Source organism: Solanum verrucosum, unplaced genomic scaffold (assembly GCF_900185275.1).
Source record: "Solanum verrucosum unplaced genomic scaffold, falcon-dt-bn FXZP01000060.1, whole genome shotgun sequence".
Classification (NCBI taxonomy): Eukaryota; Viridiplantae; Streptophyta; class Magnoliopsida; order Solanales; family Solanaceae; genus Solanum; species Solanum verrucosum.
In genome coordinates this window covers 2,323,944-2,345,928 of record NW_026020129.1, presented here as the reverse complement: position 1 = coordinate 2,345,928, position 21,985 = coordinate 2,323,944, and the positions used below count along the sequence as shown (strand labels likewise).

At 30.7% G+C, this 21,985-nt stretch overlaps 1 protein-coding gene across 1 annotated transcript; it reads right to left on the bottom strand.

The window, feature by feature from the left end:
• Positions 1-3,061: 3,061 nt before the first annotated feature.
• On the bottom strand, positions 3,062-5,319 carry LOC125826333 (pectin acetylesterase 8-like). Its single transcript, XM_049505642.1, has 12 exons — positions 5,190-5,319; positions 5,023-5,105; positions 4,808-4,937; positions 4,645-4,724; positions 4,477-4,563; positions 4,237-4,361; positions 4,100-4,160; positions 3,952-4,005; positions 3,755-3,832; positions 3,545-3,650; positions 3,287-3,432; positions 3,062-3,154 (listed from the first exon to the last, which is right to left on the bottom strand). The coding sequence occupies exons 1-12, from the start codon at positions 5,317-5,319 to the stop codon at positions 3,062-3,064; spliced, it is 1,173 nt and encodes a 390-aa protein (XP_049361599.1).
• Between the last annotated feature and the right edge of the window lie 16,666 nt (positions 5,320-21,985).

Genomic DNA, 21,985 nt, shown 5'->3' with positions numbered 1-21,985 from the left:
TTAATAAATAATATTGCTAATTATGGGCAGAAGAAATACACACATATATAGAGAGAGTGTGTGCTTTTTCTACAAAGAAACTGATTTTATATCAAGTAATAAATCTTTATTTGACCAAAAAATATCAAGTAATAAAGTGTAATAAACTAAAGCCATAAATGGAATATTTGTGAATTGCGATTCTTGACAGTGAATTAAAGGGGAATTAAATTCATGATTATACCAAAATAATTTCTCTTTTTACTTGTCTAATTTTGACTTTTTATTAGTTATTTTTTTACAAATCAATAAAAGAAAATATTTGTTACCTATTATACCCTCAATTTATTTAGAGAGTTAATGTTTTTGAAAAAGGTAAAACCTCTTTAATGAGTAAAATGATTTTGGAATTCTGTCAATTAATAGGGATTAAGTGGTAAACTTAAAAAAAAGGTGATAAACTTATTATGTCAATTATTATTTTCTTAATAAGTGTGCTAAGTAAAAAAAAGAACAAGTAAATAGGAACAGAGGGAGTATCAATTTAGATAATTTTGGAAAACCTTTAAAATATAGTGTTAAACTTGTTTCAATCTTATTATTAGGCAGATAAATCTATGATACAAGTACCTAACAACAAAAAATTAGCTGGAACAATGAAAATTGACCACTTGTTAATTAAGTACATTTTATATTAGATTTCTATTAACTAAATTTTGAGGCCAAAAAAACGTTAAGGACAGTTTAAAATTAAGTGTAAGAAGGATATTTTTGAACCATTTCTAATAGGTTAAAGATATTTTTGAGCTTTTTCCGCATCTAAATAAAGATAAAATTTAAGTAGAAGCTACTTTTGGTGATTTCGAATATTAATGTATATTATATAATCACTAAACAAAATTACACTGAAATACTAAAACAACAATTGACTGGGGATTGTAGGAACAAGAAAAGGACAATTATCTGACTATCCATCAAGATTTTTATTCATTAATCTGATTATTTTTGAATCTTTAACATAATCACATAGTTTAATGTTGGGTTTATTTGCTACTCCCTCAGTCCCTAATTACTTGTCTACTTTTAAATTGACACACCTATTAAGAAAACAATAATTGAGAGTCCGGAGCCTAAAGGGCAAAAAAAATTGTCAAAAATTCCAAAAGGGCACATCACTTTTTATTCTAGCCAAAAGGGCAAAATCGCTGCGCCAGCAGCGATTTTCCTCTGACAAAAAGACGAAATAGCAGCGATTTCGTCTAATTTTTTTTTTTTTCTTTAATTAAAAAAAAAAAAAAATTTAATTAAAAATCGCTGCCACAGCAGCGATTTTGTAAAAAAAAAAAATTAATTAATTAAAAATCGCATTTTGTAATTTTTTTTAATTAAAGATCGCTGCTTTTTCTTTAAAAAAACTAAAACGGCACATCAAAAAAAAAAATTAACCAAAAGGGCTTCTGACAAAACAAAAATAAAAATCGCTGCATATTTTCTAAAAAAAAAATAACTTTTTTTCTTCAAAATCGCTGCTATAGCAGCGAAATTGGTTAAGAATTTTAAAAAAAAGTTTTTTTTTCTAATTTAATATTCTTTTATTATTATTTATGATATATAATTCAATTTTCCTCATGCTTCAACAATTTTATTGAGTATACTGTCGTCTTGTTTATCATTTTTATATTATTAATAAGTAATAATAGGCATGAAAATAATAGTACTCGGCATGAAAAACGCTGCCCCTGCAGCGATGTGTAAGGAAAAAAAAAATTCTAACTTAAAATCGCTGCCACAACAATTTTTTTTTTCTTTTTTTAACAATGGCAGCGATTTTTAATAATAATAATAAAAACAAAATTTAATTAAAAAAAATAAAATTTTTTTTTTAGACGAAATCGCTGCTATTTAGTCATTTTGTCATAGGAAAATCGCTGCTGACGCAGCGATTTTGCCCTTTTGGCTAGAATAAAAAGTGATGTGCTCTTTTGGAATTTTTGACAATTTTTTTTGCCCTTTAGGCTCCGGACTCCAATAATTGATATAGTGAGTTTACCAATTTACCCTTATTAATTATGAACTAGATGAATTAAAAACTTAAGATTTTCAAAAAGTTCTATATTTTTCAAAGTAATAAATTGAGGGTATAATATAGAATTTTTTTTTGTCCTTTCTTGATTTGTCAAAATGGACAAGTAATTAGGGACAACTAAAATGAAAAAAATGAACAAGTAATTAGGGGAGTAATACTGATTCAGACTCATTCATAACATAAGCCTTTGTCTCCCGCACAATTTCGTTACATAAAATTCCACAAATTTTAAAGTTGAATTTAGAATTATTAAAAAGGATAAAAGAGAAAGAATTAAATAAAATTGATTTATATTCTACGGGATAAATAACTCAATATTCAATAATGTATACCATTACGTCTTTTGAGGGCACGGAGCCAATAAATAATATTAAATTAATTAAAAAATATAATTATATAGAAATACCACGATTTCACGTTCGTTAAATCTGTGCCCACAATTTCGTCTAATGCAACTTTATGCATTGACAATTATTTAGATAGGGGATGCTAATTGATTTAAGCATCGTGCCGTAATTAACGAAAATACTTAGATTAAAATTATCGTAGAGCAAAAGATAAAATCAATTAAGGTCTACATCTTTTGAAAGAGAAAGAAAATATTATCACTAATTGGCTTGATGCTTATCTAATTGTTTTTTTAATGAAGATGCATACATTAGTATTTGAATCTTATGAATTTCTCTCTTTATAACTAGGACAAAGATAACTTACTTTAAAGGTGTCATATTTACTAAACCAATCATGAGAAAGACATAAGATCGAGGAAAAGATTAGTATGGACTAATATTGGACAAAATTGAAATACATTAAACTTAAGTGATGTTAAACAAAACAATTAGAAGCTTTTGTACTAAAATCTAATATGACTCAAAAGTGTAACACAAAAACTTTCTTCAAACTCCAACTTAGCTACTCCTCAACAACTACGTACCACCAAATAAGCAGGAGGTACAACATCGGCAAGCCTATTCGTTATAAAATTTCATAAACTTATTATAATTTGCAATCTCTAGCACAAGGGTAAGGGTCTTTGTATTGAAACCCTGCTCTCTCAAAGTACCAATCCGCAACAGCTTCTGCAATTGTCTACACACGTAACATTTTACGATAAATTAAAATTTGTTACGAAACTCATCAAAAATAAGAATAATAGACACATGATAAAATTTGAAAAAACAAAAAGAATGTGTTATATGTCTAAAACAAATGAAACATTACCTTATTAAGTAACCTTGGAGAGCTAGCACTGAACCAGTATGTTGGAAAACGAAGATCACCATGAGAATAGCAAGACGTGAGGAAATAACCCCTTGTACAACAAGAGGGTAGTTTATTGAATGTCTTCAAGAACTTCACTCCAAAAGCTAAATTAAAACAAAACATACTAAAAAAAATTAAGGGAGAAGAAGAGTCATTATACATGTGTAATGTGATGTCGTATCGTATACATTAGTTAATCACTAGAGAAATGTTAACCTTGAATAATTATAAGTTGGCTAGATGTGCATCTACTTATGTTATTGATGCAATCCGTCCAGGCATGTTGAGGATCAAGGAATAGAGGAACCAAAGTGTTATTAATCTGGATCAGTGTACAAAATAATTAATTTGGTTTAAATTTATACTTATAGAAGCTAAAGAATGAATTAAAACCGAGAAAATTTAATTAGCATTTGTCTACTTGACCTGCCAGGAATCATAAATTGAATTGATTATGAAAAGTGGAGTCTGAATGTACGGAATAACATTTTGAGAGAAAAGGCACTGCACCATATATCATCAATTAGGAAATACATATAATGTTATAATGAGAGTGAAATATTTATACTACTATACTATATAATTAAAGAAATTGTTTTTGTTATGAAAGCTTAAGCTTTTACCAGACTTGGCTCCATTACATACGTGCAAGCTGACGGCAAATTCTTAGCTGATCCCTGATAACGAAAGAGGAAAAGATTCATCCTGGTATATACTTCTTAAGCATATCAAAATTACTAAAACAAAAAAATAAAATAAAATGTGACTCACATGTAGGTTAACAATTTTTCGATACATTTCTTGAATATATGAAGTACCATAGATTGTCTTGCTGCATTATAATTAATTATGAATGTGTCAAGAGAATCGAATTTTCCTGAGATCATATATAAGAAGAGTGTGCTGACCTATTGATAAAGAAGGCAGCATCCGCGACACATTTTACTTTAGCACTCTCTGAAAGGAGGCATTTAAATTTGTCGCAGTTCAAGATTGTTGCCAACCCACCTGCTGATGTTCCCGATAGAATTGCCTAACAACATTTTTATATTCAACATTTAGCCAAGGATTTATGTATTTATTTATTTTTTGAAAAAATAAGAAGAAGATATCATAGTATAAGGGGAGTAGTAAGTACATATTCTTACATTTTCAGCGCTTTTCATTCCTTTCCTCCATAAATCTTCCATAATAGCCTTAAATATTCTTGCCCCTCTAAAATACAACTTGTTCTCCTAATATACATTATTTGGATAATTTAATAAAAAAAAATGTTACGAAAGTAATAATATATACATATGTAGTATATTTCTTACAGAGTGAACTTGTTCAACATCACCAGTGAAAGATGAACCATCACAATACTTCACCCTCACCCTATTCCAATTATGAAACTCTACCAATTCCAACAATGTTTTGGAGTTAGAAGAGGTGGGTTAAAAATTCACAGATATAATTAGTAATAGTCATGTGTATCACCTGGATTTTGTTTAGAAGTATTATGAAGTACACCAGCGAAAAAACCTCGTTGTTTCATATGGTTGGAAGAACCTAAGGACGTAGTTGAACGATCAAGGCAATCCGGGATACTTTCGCACCAACTACCTCCCTGAATTTTTTTCTCCGGACTAGCTAATTAGTTATGTTAAATCTATGATAATTGATTGAAAATTAAGAAGAATTAAGTAACTAACATCCAAGTAGATAATCCAGCTGCGAAGTCCAGTACCATATCCCCTATCCAGATGATATGCTGGTGGACTTCCATCGAGACATACTGTTGACATATTAAAACAAATGAATATTATTTGATTAGTTTTCTTTGAGGAATTAATTAAGATTATATATTTATGTATACTACCTGCACCTTGGGCAGTTGCACTTTGGAGTATTGTGATATTAACGTACAAAGAATCATGTTTATTGCTGAGAACATGAGTTGTACAAAATACTGCTAGAAATGCTAGCAAAGCCAACACAAATGTTGTCATCCTACGGCAAACAAAAACAAGTGTAAATTATACTTAAAAGGGCTAAGGCATGAGGCATCGTTACCAAATTTTAGAATTAAAATCAAGAAAAGCTCAAATTATTAAAAGCGATGAACAGTCATCTTATTTAACTAGCTCAATAAATTAAAAACCATGTCCTCAAACCACTTGAGCCTTAGATTTATTGTAAGATGCTTGCCTAAATGTCTTGCACAAGTTAAATTAAAGTACATCATATTAATATTTTTATTCCATATAATTGTAAAGCAGTAACATATGATGAGATATGACATATATCATCATTAATCATTTAGGCAATTAAATGATATTCAACAATGTTACAACTTATAGTTGTAACTTGTAATCACAAAAACTGCAATATCTCTCATTTGCAATGAGTAAACCAAAAATAGAAATATGCGCTCAAGCACCCAACTCATACAAGGAGCTTGGGCTCGAAAGACAATCTTACTCAACAAACAACTTTTTTTGTAATAAGGTTACTTGATTTCATTCATTGAAGATTTTTTCTACAAAAGAAGTTCAATGGGGATACTCACATATCCACTATATAATTGGACTCTGTGCATATAATCACACTAATTTTTTTTATACATCTATTTTTCTTATAATAATTAATAGATATATATAAAGGAGAATCTCTTTTTGCTTGGAAACCTAATTAAAGGTATAACATGAAGGGTGAAGACAAAAATAAGTATGCCAAAATTTGAATTATGGTAACAAAGAGAACAAAGTAACCTTGACGAAGTTAATAAAACATAGAGAAAGAGAAAATATATACCTTATGACAAGCCCAATGACGATTTTCATTTGAGAAATAAAGAACTCCATAAAATGCTTATAATACTCATCAAAACACTCCTTTATAAAACTAATGATCACCCCAATTGCCTCTTTAGTCTTCTGCATAATATAAGTTTCAAGAAGAAAAATGGATAGAACAATTAGAAGTTGTTGCTAGTAAAAGAATTGGATAAAGAATCATTTATATTTTTGACCTTTTATCAAAATATGAAAGCAAATACAATGATGTGATGAATGATCAATAAAAGAGATAAAAAAGAGCAAAATATCTTTAGAGTTAAGTTACTATGAAGAGAAAGTTTCTTATGAGTTATAGAGGTACATAACATTTGGGTAATATGAAGAAACATGAACGATATTAATTATTAGAATATTTTCCTCATATTAATGATAACTTTATTAATGTCCCATTTGAAACCATTGAGTGAATAGGGACCAAACAAATGATTCATCTATACAAGAGATTTTTCGGTCCTTAATTAAAATTTAATAAATACATAAATAAATAATTTATGTATACTTAATGCAAGTATTATTAATACATGTATTGTTAATAAAAACATTATTAATACACTTTATTTAACATCTTTCTTATACATTTTACCAAACCGACCTGATATTAAATATCAAAATATTAGTAGAAAAGGTGGGCAACATTCTTTTAAGACTTCTCTGTCGTGTGTGTTTGCTTGCTTTTGTGCATTAAATTCTTTGTTTCTTAATATTAATGTTTCTATATATTTTGAATACAATTTTTTTCTTTACATTTGAAATTTATTGGTCACACATGTCTCTTGTCGATAATGGAGGAACTTAGTTAAGTACATATACACAAAGTGTACCATACAGATGCAATTTAAATATTCAAAAAATTACGAATTGTAGTGATAATATATATATAGGCAAGTGGACTTTCTGTTAATAGTATACAATATTTTTAGTTTATACAAGTTTTTTTTTTTTTTAATTTTGCTTATGAGACTCTTTAATGTTATTGGATATTTGTCTATGACATTATATTGGTGAATTGTACATGCAAAACATACCCTCCTTCGATAAGACTGGCTTGTGCATTGAAAAATGAGTTTATCAAAATGATGATATGCCTACGTTGGAAATCGGACGAATGTGTAAAGAGGAATTATTTACAGACTTTCATTGAAAGGATGTGTATGCTGATGTCATTGATAAAACACCCTTTTAAAAATCTCTAGAGTGCCCTTTCAATAATTTGTAGACTATAGTCACATTTTGTAATTTTATTATTTTATCACGAAAATAAGTTTACATTTGTAATATCGCATCACGGTGATAGTATATCTCACGATAAGAAATATGCAATGGGTCTTTATTATTTTCTCATGAAAAAAAAAATACTATTCAGATGGAACAAAAAAAAAAAACATTACCAAAAAGGATAATTCATTTGTCCTCCTCTTAGAATTCTAGAATCTTTCCATAGTGATTTTCTGTCTTCTTTTATATATTATATATATATATATAAGAGAAAATGGTCTAATATAAAAAACAATAGACTAAATTCAACGAACTTTTTCGCCTCAATAAAATGTATCCTCGCTTGTTCATATTATACTTAAATTAAAGGTGCGTGGGATACAAAAAGAAGTGTGACAAATTTGAGGTGGCTGAACAAATAAAATTCTTTAATTTGCGCAAAATGAATAAGTAAAAGGAAAAAATGAAACGGAGAGAGTAACGATTGAGTGAAGAGGAATCAAATGATCGTTTCATCTGAACATAATTAAGTGTTTTTTCACCTCTTAATTAAAATTAATGAATGATTCATCTACGTGTGTTACATATCTAAATTCGTTTAATTGCACTCTCTCTATATATTTGAAACACCTGTTAATGGTGACCACAGTCTGAAAATACTAAATAGGGTGTTTATCAATGACATACGTTAAAAGCAATGCATATATAGTAAAAAAAGATTCATTCAACGCTCTAATTGATTCTCTAATTTTATAATTTTTTTCAACGTTCTAATTGATTCTCTAATTAAGTGTCAGAAGTATATCAGATGTGAATTAGCGTCCTAAGGAAACTCCAGATCGAAACTCTATCACAAAGTTTTACGTATGAGTTTGTCATCCTACAAAAACAAGTTTAAATTTTACCCAAGCCATTATATTCTTTTCTTTTATGTATATGCCCCATCAAAATAATATAAAAACCTATGTAACGCTACTATAAAGTATTGTTGTTCATGAAAACTATTTATTCTAGAAGTAATTATTTTCGTTTCAATCAAAAAGTAATTTCAAAAGTCATCATCATAATTACCGGCAAAATGCAGAGCAACTGAAAAGATTTACATGTTGGTATGTACCTATACTAGCGTAGCCGCATATGGTCCAGAGTGGTCAATCAAACACCATTTATCAAAAAATTATACTATGTATATAAAAAATTATACGAAATATAATGTTATTCATATTATGCTTAAAAGGCACGCGTGATACATAAGAACAATGGTAATTTTGAGGTGCTTGAACAATTGTACATTGTAGGGAATAAGAAATTGAAGAACCATAATTAATTTTAATTTATCAATGAATTGCATACACAGTAACAAAGTAAATAAGAATAATAAGAGTTGACAGGTGTTGAAATGAGTTTGATTTTGATGATTAACGAACAAATGTTCACTACAACATAAACAGTGGTTAGCAATCGGAATTTGGTTCCTAAATAGGCTGCTTAGTCACTTTTTTGGTCCATTAGTGTCATGTGTTTTTTTTTTGCCTCTGTAGCATTGCCAAGTTAAATTTGACTACAGTATTTTATGTAGTAACTTAGTATTAAGGGTAGAATGAGAAAAATAAAAAACTCTCTTGTAAAATGAAATATGTATTTTTGATTAACGGTCAACTAAAAATTAAATGGAGGGAGTAACTGTCAGCAGTTCTCTTTTGGAACATTGAATGAAGAGGAACCAAAGGTTTGATTCATCTGAACATAATTAAGAGTTTTTTTCATCTCTTAATTAAATTTAATAAAACCTTATATTCATCTATAACGTGTAATATATCTTAATTCTATTAATTGCTTTCATCATTATATATATATATGTGGCATCATTGTCTTTGAAAAAGGTAAGTCTAAACCATACATTATTGTGCTATAAAAAAAAGGTAAGCAAGTTTTTTTGTTTTTTTTTTTAAGAAAAGAAAATTTCTCCTTTTTTTATATTTGAAATTTACACTAGAAATTTGTTGGATGACAACACTTAATTAGTTCATAACAATAGCAAAATTGACCTGTGTGACTAATTAATGTGATTCCACTATGGGTAGCTGACGCATGTAGAGATGGAACATTTTCCGAATTTACCAATTGTTACCTTAAGGATGAGTATGATAAACGCGACCTATATAAAAGGTCCGATAATTTGTTACCATAATTTTGATAAAAATAAATGATATGCATACTAACAATAAAAGTTAGTTTTATTCAACGATTTGATTTGATTTGATTTGATTGATTCTCTATTTTTATAGATCTTAATCAACTACCAATAGAGACAATAGTTATTCCTAATGAAATATATATGAGAGATTTCACACGACTTCAATTATTTCTATTTCTCAATTTTTGAACATTTCGGTAAATGTGTTGTTCCCTCTTTTATAACCTCAATAAGAGCATGTTTCATATGCATATGCAGACAAACACAAAATAACTTATATCGACTAGAATAGAGTAGGTACTAGAAATGGTCGAGTTTAAATGCAGATACAAAATAACAAATGGATTAAAAAAAAGAGTAGGTACTAGATGACATATGGATTAGCCGATATGTACATATGGATTATCAACACACTTAACAACAAGAGTCTTTTATTTGTACAAGTAGCATAATATTTTGAGTTAAATGACTTTTTAATTGTTGTACATGTAACATAAATTTTGGAGTGTCATGATTAAATGTCATGATCTAAACCGTTGTGAAAGGTACATTGAGATTGATTGTCACTTCATAAGAGAGAAATTGCAACAAGGGTTGATCAAGGTGGATTATATTCATACTAAGGAACAACCTGTTGATGTCTTGACCAAGGGACTGTCCAAGTTACAACACAATCATCTTCTATCCAAGCTTGGAGTATTGAACATTTTTGCCCCTCCCAGCTTGAAGGGGAGTGTTGAAGTATGAAGATGAGGTGTCTCAAATTAGAAGTTAGTTAAAGTTGTTAAAAGTCTGTTAGAGAATAAAAAGGGCATTGCAGTCATTTAGAGATTAGTTAGTTATAAATAATCATCAGATAGTTAATAAAAGATTCTAGATGAGAGCTATATCTATCTATATAGCTCCATCATACATGTAATTGATTAACACAATAATGAGAATGAATGTAGACACATTTATGTTCTTCTTCTTCTTTGCTTCTAATTGAGTACATTCAGTGTACGAACATGGTATCAGAGTTCCATCTTCGCAGTGATTACTGTTGAAGTCGATTGGAGAATAGGATCAAAAAGTCATGTATTGATTCATCATATCGATTCATTTGTTTTGTGTAGATTGCAAGTTCTGAAGTGAAAATTGCAGGTCAAAAGCTCCATTGAAGCTGGAATCTGCATCTTCTGAGGATTTGTATCATTTTGTGCTTCCGAAACAAAGGTTTTATCAAAGTGTTCATGGCGATTGAACAAGTAACTGAAGATCTATCTCAATCTCAGTACAATGGTCAAGGTACCTCTGTTCCTCTCAATGGTGGTTCTCTGTCACGGAACTCACTGGCAGGACAAGGCTTTGACTATAATCATCATTTATTCCTCAGCCCTACTAATGTAAGTGGTATCAACATTATCTCTTTGCAATTGTTAGGTGTTGAGAATTATACACAGTGGAATCGATCAATTAAGCTAGCTCTGCTAGGAAGAAATAAGATATGATTAGTTGATGATTCATCTAGTAAGGAGGTATATGGGGAAGAACTATGGGGACATTGGGAAAGAGTAAATGCCATAGTCTTGTCAAGGCTTATGAATTCTGTATCTAAAAGTCTGCTTAGTGGAATAACATTTGCTAATACTGCATTTGATGTTTGGAATGATCTGAAGGAGAGATTTGATAGAGTTGATGATTCTAGAACCTTCAATCTTCACAAAGATATCGTGTCAGTACAACAGGGAACAACCTCTGTGTCTGTTTACTATACCAAGCTCAAAAATCTGTGGGATGAGCTTGAAGCTTTAGTTCCCTCTCCATGTTTTAACTGTGACAAATTCAAAGGTTTTGTAATCCATTTGAATAGACAGAAGTTATATCAGTTTTTATTGAGGCTAAATGACTCATATCATCAGGCTAGAAGTCAAATACTTCTGATGGATCCACTCCCAGTTATTAATCAAGCTTATGCCATGATAGTAGGAGATGAAAGCCGAAAGGCTGTAAGTACAAACATTTCTAGTATAGGGATGAACTCTCTTGGACTTGAGTCACTTGCTATGTACTCCAGAATGGGTAGTAGTTCAGGAATGAATCAAAAGTTCAAGAGAAACACTCTTTTGGTATGTGACTTTTTGTAAGTGTAAGGGTCATAACAAAGAGTTCCGTTATAAGGTGGTAAGGTATCCCCCAGACTTTAAGTCTAAGAGGAAGGTACAAATGATCGTTTCATCTGAACATAATTAAGAGTTTTTTCACCTCTTAATTAAAATTAATGAATGATTCATCTATAATGTGTGTTACATATCTAAATTCGATTAATTGCACTCTCTCTCTATATATTTGAAACACCTGTTAATGGTGACCACGGTCTGAAAATACTAAATAGGGTGTTTATCAATGACATATGTTAAAAGCAATGCATATATAGTAAAAAAAGATTCATTCAACGCTCTAATTGATTCTCTAATTTTATAATTTTTTTCAACGTTCTAATTGATTCTCTAATTAAGTGTCAGAAGTATATCAGATGTGAATTAGCGTCCTAAGGAAACTCCAGATCGAAACTCTATCACAAAGTTTTACGTATGAGTTTGTCATCCTACAAAAACAAGTTTAAATTTTACCCAAGCCATTATATTCTTTTCTTTTATGTATATGTCCCATCAAAATAATATAAAACCTATGTAACGCTACTATAAAGTATTGTTGTTCATGAAAACTATTTATCCTAGAAGTAATTATTTTCGTTTCAATCAAAAAGTAATTTCAAAAGACATCATCATAATTACCGGCAAAATATAGAGCAACTGAAAAGATTTACATGTTGGTATGTACCTATACTAGCGTAGCCGCATATGGTCCAGAGTGGTCAATTAAATACCATTTATCAAAAAATTATACTATGTATATAAAAAATTATACGAAATATACTGTTATTCATATTATGCTTAAAAGGCACGCGTGATACATAAGAACAATGGTAATTTTGAGGTGCTTGAACAATTGTACATTGTAGGGAATATGAAATTGAAGAACCATAATTAATTTTAATTTATCAATGAATTGCATACACAGTAACAAAGTAAATAAGAATAATAGGAGTTGACAGGTGTTGAAATGAGTTTTGATTTTGATGATTAACGAACAAATGTTCACTACAACATAAACAGTGGTTAACAATCGGAATTTGGTTCCTAAATAGGGTGCTTAGTCACTTTTTTGGTCCATTAGTGTCATGTGTTTTTTTTTGCCTCTGTAGCATTGCCAAGTTAAATTTGACTACAGTATTTTATGTAGTAACTTAATTAGTATTAAGGGTAGAATGAGAAAAATAAAAAAACTCTCTTGTAAAATAAAATATGTATTTTTGATTAACGGTCAACTAAAAATTAAATGGAGGGAGTAACTGTCAGCAGTTCTCTTTTGGAACATTGAATGAAGAGGAACCAAAGGTTTGATTCATCTGAACATAATTAAGAGTTTTTTTCATCTCTTAATTAAATTTAATAAAACCTTTTATTAATCTATAACGTGTAATATATCTTAATTCTATTAATTGCTTTCACCATTATATATATATATATATATGTGGCAGCATTGTCTTTGAAAAAGGTAAGTCTAAACCATACATTATTGTGCTATAAAAAAAAGGTAAGCAAGTTTTTTTTTTTTTTTTTTAAGAAAAGAAAATTTCTCCTTTTTTTATATTTGAAATTTACACTAGAAATTTGTTGGATGACAGCACTTAATTAGTTCATACATTATGAGTTTTTGAAAAGCAATCGCTCACTGCAATTACAATAGCAAAATTGATCTGTGTGACTAATTAATGTGATTCCTTTTAGGCTTAATATCATATCTATCGATCTATCAACATTATTATTATTTCTTTAATAATCAATTGAAGTAGTAATCTAAGTATTAAAACAATATTTTTAGTTTATAAAAAAAAGAGTGGTTCTGAAGCATAATTTTGTATATATGATTATGGAATTTTGGCAGGATTAATTGATGGCTTGTATCCGGATGATGATATTGGAGCGAATTTGCATATTATTCTTTATATTGTCTATGGCATTAGCAAATTGTAAAAAGTACCCTCCATCAATAATAGAAGGGTGTTCCCGCCTTTGTACTGCTTATTGGGAGCGGACAAGATATGATGTTCCTCCACTATGGGTAGCTGACGCATGTAGAGATGGAACATTTTCCGAATTTACCAATTGTTACCTTAAGGATGAGTATGATAAACGTGACCTATATAAAAGGTCCGATAATTTGTTACCATAATTTTGATAAAAATAAATGATATGCATACTAACAATAAAAGTTAGTTTTCTTCAACGATGTGATTTGATTGATTCTCTATTTTTATAGATCTTAATCAACTACCAATAGAGACAATACTTATTCCTAATGATATATATATATGAGAGATTTCACACGAGTTCAATTATTTCTATTTCTCAATTTTTGAACATTTCGATAAATGTATTGTTCCCTCTTTTATAACCTCAATAAGAACATGTTCATATGCAATTATGCATATGCAGACAAACACAAAATAACTTATATCGACTAGAAGAGAGTAGGTACTAGAAATGGTCGAGTTTAAATGCGGATACAAAATAACAAATGGATTCAAAAAAAGAGTAGGTACTAGAAATGGGCTAACTAACCAAAAAAATATCACACAGCCGATATGCACATATGGATCATCAACAACACTTAAGAATAAGAGTCTTTCATTTGTACATGTAGCATAATATTTTGAGTTAAATGACTTTTTAATTGTTGTACATGTAGCATAAAATTTGAGTGTCATGATTAAATGTCATGATCTAAACCGTTGTGAGAGGCACATTGAGATTGATTGTCACTTCATAAGAGAGAAATTGCAACAAGGGTTGATCAAGGTGGATTATATTCATACTAAGGAACAACCTGTTGATGTCTTGACCAAGGGACTGTCCAAGTTACAACACAATCATCTTCTATCCAAGCTTGGAGTATTGAACATTTTTGCCCCTTCCAGCTTGAAGGGGAGTGTTGAAGTATGAAGATGAGGTGTCTCAAATTAGAAGTTAGTTAAAGTTGTTAAAAGTCTGTTAGAGAATAAAAAGGGCATTGTAGTCATTTACAAATTAGTTATAACTAATCATCAGATAGTTAGTTAGTTAATAGAAGATTCTAGATGAGAGTTGTATCTATATATATAGCTCCATCATACATGTAAGTGCTTAACACAATAATGAGAATGAATGTAGACACTTCAGAATTGCAGGTCAAAAGCTCCATTGAAGCTGGAATCTGCATCTTCTGAGGATTTGAATCATTTTGTGCTTTCGCAACAAAGGTTTTGTCAAAGTGTTCATGGCGATTGAACAAGTAACTGAAGATCTATCTCAATCTCAGTACAATGGTCAAGGTACATCTGTTCCTCTCTACAATAGTTCTCTGTCACGAAACTCATTGTGTAACACTCCGGAAAATGGTAGGTTAAACTAGAGCCTAACCGTAAGGTTAAAAATCATAAAAGGGACTCCCCGAAGTTATAGTAAGTCATTTAAGGTTAAAATAAGGTAGTTGGAGTCTAGACCAATTAGAGGCAAGTGCTAAGGCAAAGGAGCCAAGCCAAGGCTGCCCCTAGCTAGGAGCTACTGCCCCAACCTTCACGAGGGGGACAACTCCACGACTTGTGAAGGTGGTCGTGAAGCTCCCTTGGTTTCATGGAAATTGGGACACTTTGGGGGAGCTACTGCCTAAGGGACCACGGATCGTGGTCCCCTTGACGAGGAGTAAGTGCTCGTGAGGGTGCCTTGGTTGAAGGAGCCTTGAGCTCCAAAAGGCTAGCTTCTGCCTCACACTTTACGAGCAGGACCACGGGGCAAGGTCCACTTCACGGCTCGTGAAGGTGCTTGTGAGAGTGCCTTAGGCAATTGAGCCTTGTGCCACCTTGAAGGGGCTATTGCCCCAAATCCTGACGACAAGGACCACGAGTCGTGGTCCTCACCACGGCTCGTGAAGGTCCATGTGACACTTGGGAATGAGTTTTAAATGAAGGTTAAATGAGTCTTTTACTTTTTAAGTCCAAATAAAGTGGGGTCGTTTTGGGTATTTTAGGGGTAAACTATATATTGGTTTTAAGTCAAAATTCACAAGACTTGGTCATTTTTCACAAACACCCAAATATTTCCCCAAAATCCTCTCCTTTCAATATTTCTCTCTCTAGAATTTCCTCCATTGAAGAACACCAAGAACTTGAAGGTTAGGGCTCAAGAATCCATCTTCTCAACTCCAATTCGTGGGCAAAGCTTTAATTAAGGTATGGAAACCTTGATTCATAGAACACTTTTCTCCATGAAGCTCTTCAACTCTAATTTCGAAATTTGGGATATTGTTCAAAAACTAGGGTTTCCATTCTAACCATGGGTTCTTCGTAAAAATGATTTTATTATGTTGATTGAATTATATTATGGATGATCTGATGTTTAATGGTGATTTTTATTGTAAAATTTCCCATGAACCCATGAACTACCCCATGGCCTCAATTTCATGAATTGTGATGGGTGTATTGATACAAGATGATTACTATGAATTGTTCCTATGTTAATCTAGTTATTGAATCTTGTTTTATTCATGCTTAAAGTAGTATTTCTAAGTGTGATTGTGAGACTTGGTTCATGACTGTAGACACGTATTTTTGACCGAGCTTAAAATTTTATACCATTTTTAGAGCTAAAATATTTTTATAAATATAAATTAAATATTTTGACTGTTATCTTATTTTATTAAGCTTATTTTTAAAAGATTTGCAAACAACAAAATAGAATCACTTTTTAAGGTAAGTTTTATTGTCAATTGTTTAAAAAGAAATGAAAGATTACAAAAAAAAAACTATATTTGAAATTAAGTTTTTATAAATAAGCTAGTATTATTTAATTGATCTTATCTTATAGCTAGTTGACTTTTTCTTAGATTTTTATTAATTTTAAATAATTAGTTGATATGCTATTCTTTTAAGATTAAAATAAAACTAAAACTAAAAAGTAAATAAAAAATAACCTAATTAATCTAACAAACCTACCCCACTCCTATACCTACCCAAAAACATACTACACGTAAGGAAAAGAAGAGCAAAAACAGTTTGCTGCTTTTTAAAATAAATAAATAAATAAACAACAACAATACCATACACCCCCACACTCCCACTTTCCCACAATTCTCTACACTCCCACTTCACATGACTAAAGGAAGAAAAAGTCAATAACAAAAGGAGACCCACACACACACGTACCAAGAAAATCTGCAAAAAAGCAAAAAACCTATCCTATATATATAAGAACACAAACGTACAAAAAGGGATAGAGATCACCATCATCAGTTATATGGAATAGAGTGCACACAAAAAAAAGCATATACACTTTAAGTCAGATAGATTTTTGTTCGTGGATTCAAGTTCGTGGCTCCTTAAAGTTAATTATAATTAACTTTGGAAATCAGTAGATTGTAGCGGTTTCTTTTGTTGGAATTAAGTTTTACGAAAAGGTAATTCTAATTCCTTGTATAGTTCAATGAAATAATTGTTCTGAATTCGATTATGATGTTATGAAGTCCTTAAAATTACATGTATTGTTATATGCCACTATTTTATGATGCATATCATGTTGTTGATTGCATGAATTGTTACTGTTTAAATTTGCTCATCGAATTATTTTTACACCTGACGTTAATTTAATCAACTAATTTGATCCAAAGATGGATGTTGTTTACTCCTAGTTTTATTTCAACATGTTTATGTACATTTATTTGATGGTACAAATTGACAACTTCGTTTATGACTTTAATTTAATTACGTGTAAATTGGTTAGAGATTCTGTATTAGTTATCATTTAGAGTTTCTGGAGTTTAATAAATAAATAATATTGCCATACTTATGGAGACAATTAATTATTAGAATAATTTTTATCGTATCCGAAATATTAAAAATGGAGGAGATGAACATTAGTTCATTTAAGTGAGTCATTAATTCATCAACGTGAGATAGTTCTTTTATTAGTAATTTCACACTATCATCATTTGGTGAAGAAAAATTATTATATCACTACGTGTATTATTTTTCTCTCAATTAGTTTAAAGGAAAAAATTAATTAAAAAATAATATACAAAAATAAAAAAGAAAACGTGAGCAGAGAAAAGTATAATAATAAAACAAAATAGTGCAGAATAGAAAGATGAAGATAATAAAAAAAAAAGAAGAGGAATAGATCATTAAAAAGAAAGTAAGAATAAAATAAATAAACATTTAAAACAAAAACAGAAGAAACAAAAGATGAAAAGTTATAAAGAGCAAAAAATAAAGAAAAGGTAAAAATAAAAAAGGGGAAAACAAAACTTAGCCAAAAAATTATTTAAATAAAAAAGAAGAAAAACATTTTTGTTAGATAAAAACAACAAATAAAAATAAAAGTAAGAAGAAGAAGAAACAGAATGTAAAGAAAAATAAAATAAAAAAAAAAGTAAAAACTACAAAAAAATAATAACGTGCAAAAAAATAAATAGAAGAAAATTAGAAAAAGAAATATTTTGTTAGACAAAAATCAAATAAAAATAAAATAAAAGTAAGAAGAAACAGAATGTTAAAAAAAATAAAATAAAAAATGAATGAAAGTAAAAACTACAAAAAGTAACGTGCAAAAAAAAAAAATAGAAGAAAAAATAAGAAAAAGAAAAATTTCAAGAAATTGGTTTCAACCTCTTTAACATTTTCTTTTTCTAAAATTAATCCTAAATCCCGTAGAAGTTTACCTTCTATTATAATTCAAATATCGACTCCCACTAAAACGACAATACTAAAATTCTCCGGACTCTAAAAAATCTAAACAAGATAGTTACAATAAATCAAAGAAGGTGGGACATAAGTAAATGTATAGCTGATAAGTATACTATATCCAAAAACTAAGTCAAGCCAAGATATAAGTCAATGAAGCAACTGTGCTAGAAACACGGGACTCGAGGGGTGCCTTACACCTTCCCCTTGGTCAATAGAATTTCTTATCCATATTTCTAGTTCGCAGACCATTAAAAATTAGAGTCAACTTCTTTTTGATTAGGGGTAAAAATTAGGTAACTTGGAACACCAAAACTCGATTCCAAGTGGCGACTCTGAAATAAAAATAATCCCTTTTCAAAATGTCACTTTAATTGGAGAAACTCTATTTTTCAAACACTTCGTTTTGGGAAAACATAGGGGTGTGACAATGACCCTTGAAGGTTTGTTCATGATTGATGAAAGTTGTATGTGAACTTATAATTCACTTGAAAGGTAAAGATCTTATCACCATTGTGTAAATTGAGGTATTGTTGAAAAGTCAATTCTCCTCTTACCCTTTACAAATATTCATGTATGACTTGTTTAGGATGGTGATAACATTGTTGTGTTGATTGAAAAACTATTTCTCATGAAAATACTATGAATGTAATGTGAAAGTTCTACTCACATGTTAATGACGATTCTAAGGTTGAAAGTACATTCTCACCTTGAATGAATCTATGAGTTATTTTGACGAATTGTTTTGAATGAAGGGTAGAGTACTCATTCACACATGTAAATACAATTTAATACTAATTATGTATAATTTGGGAAATAATGCTTAATAGTGAGTGGCTATGGAAAATGAGGTAAATGCCCTTCCGTCAATGCAATAGGTCGGGTCATCTAAAAGTAAACTCATGAGATGGAAACTCCTCCGCCAATGCAATAGGTCGGTTTTCTAGAAGAAATCTCCCTATCCCATAATTATGTGCCAACATAGGACTTTAGCTAGTGGATCCACCTTATAGCTATACATTTAGTTCTACCTTAGGCAAGTAGGACACCTTCTTTCGGTGTGGGGTTACACAACACCGGATTCCATGTAGCTCACATGGTCTATGTCGGTTATGTCTAATCTTTCCTATATGATAAGATGATGAATGAGAAATGAAATATACTATGACTTCTTGGTGAGTCTAATTAGTAGGGGTTGGGGTATGAGACTTCACTTTTACATTGCACAAGTAGACTTAGTAGGATGTTATGGGATGGTTCCTTTATGATATGATGGGATATGAATGTATGCATGTATGTTGAATGGATAGTTGATATGAATGACTTTTCTTATGTTCAAGTAATGTACATGACTAGTTCCTTACTTATGACCATTGATTATGATGAGGTCTAAAGATGATATGTATGACTAATGTAGCTTCAAAGGAGTACTTAGTATGGTTGGTATTATGGGATGCCAACCATACATTGCACAAGTGTTCCTTAGTGGTTGCTAAGGTGATGACTTTAATATGTTATGGGTATAAATGTGATCTTGGCTTGTGTTTGACATTGAAGATGCATGTTGATATCTAAACTTTACAAATGCATACTTTTCAAATAAAATGTCCTTTTTAAAAAAATCATATTTCAAGGATTTTATGCATGTTTCCATACTTAGTACTTTATGTGCTAACCCATTTCTTCTACATTTTGATAAGTGTAGGTTCCGTCTAGGTGACATACACTCTCTTTCTTGAAGAAGACTTGGATTGCTTATCTCCAAGTTGTGGTAAGTTCTCAAGTTTGAGGACGGATTAGTCATTTCCTATTTTCTATTGTACTTCTTATATTTAGACGTTTATTGATGGAAAGGGCTAAGTCCCAAACTTTGTATTCCTATGTTTTAGATGGTAAATGAGACAAAGTCTAGATTCTTATGACTTTCTTCTATGAAAAGTGAAATTGGACTTCGATTGTAAAAGTTTTAAATTTTCTGCATTATTTCTATGTCTTATGTTATGATAATGCTTGAGTCTTGTATGAGACCCCTTCGGGGTCAAGTACGCCGTGTTATGTCTAGGGGGTACTCCTGGGTCGTGACACACTGGCAGGGCAAGACATTGACAATAACTATCCTATATTCCTCAGCCCTACTGATGTAAGTGGTATCATCATTATCTCTTTTCAATTGTTAGGTGTTGAGAATTATACACTATAGAATCGATCAATTAAGCTAGCTCTGCTGGGAAGAAATAAGATAGGATTAGTTGATGGTTCATCTAGTAATGAGGTATATGGGGAAGAACTGTGGGGACATTGGGAAAGAGTAAATGCCATAGTGTTGTCATGGCTTATGAATTTTGTATCTAAAAGTCTGCTGTGGAATAACATTTGCTAATACTGCATTAGATGTTTGGAATGATCTCAAGGATAGATTGATAGAGTTAATGGTTTTAGAACCTTCAGTCTTCACAAAGATATCATGTCATTACAACATGGAACAACCTCTGTGTCTATTTACTATACCAAGCTCAAAAATCTGTGGGATGAGCTTGAAGCTTTAGTTCCCTCTCCATGTTGTAACTGTGACAAAACCAAAGGTTTTGTAATCCATTTGAATAGACATAATCTATATAAGTTTTTAATGGGGCTAAATGACTCATATCATCATGCTAGAAGTCAAATACTTCTGATGGATCCACTCCCAGTTATTAATTAAGCTTATGCCATGATAGTAGGAGATGAAAGCCAAAATGATGAAAGTACAAGTATTTCTAGTATGAGGATGAACTTTGTTGGACTTGAGTCACTTGCTATGTACTCCAGAATGGGTAGTAGTTTAAGAACAAGTGTTGGTAGTAGTTCTGGAATGAATAAAAAGTTCATGAGAAACACTCTTCTAATATGTGACTTTTGTAAGTGTAAGGGTCATAGCAAAGCGTTCTGTTATAAGGTGGTAGGATATCCCCCAGACTTTAAGTCTAAGAGAAAGGTACAAGGTGCTACACCTAAATACAATCACACTGGCACTACTCTAGCAGCTCAGGCTAATTTTACTTATGGTATGAACACAAATGTTCATATGCCAGTATGGGGAAACAAGGTTGATCAGAACAAGGTACAACATCTACTATATCTACTACTTCTACTCATACTAAATAACAATGGCAATAGATTGGTGAGTCAAGCTGAAAAGGATGTCCAACAACTATTTCAAGGGTGAACTTTCACTAAAGATCAATATGATTATATTCTCTATATGTTTGAGAAAAGGCCAGAAGGTACTACAGATTAAAAGAATGCATATTCAGCAGGTAATGTATTTTTTGTCTTTGAAAACAATGATATATGGATTATGGATATTGGAGCAACTAATCATATAATGTCCAGCTTTGATATATTGATAGATAAGTCTGTGACAAAACTTGAAACACCTAAGCCTGTATATATTCCAAATGGTGAGGTCACACATGTAACTCATATTGGTTCTTGTGTCTTATCAACTAAAAGTGTTCTTACATATGTGTTTCACATTCCTGCCTTCAAGTATAATCTGATGTGACTGGCCTTTTCCTTGAGGCAATCCCTGGGATTATGCTATCAGC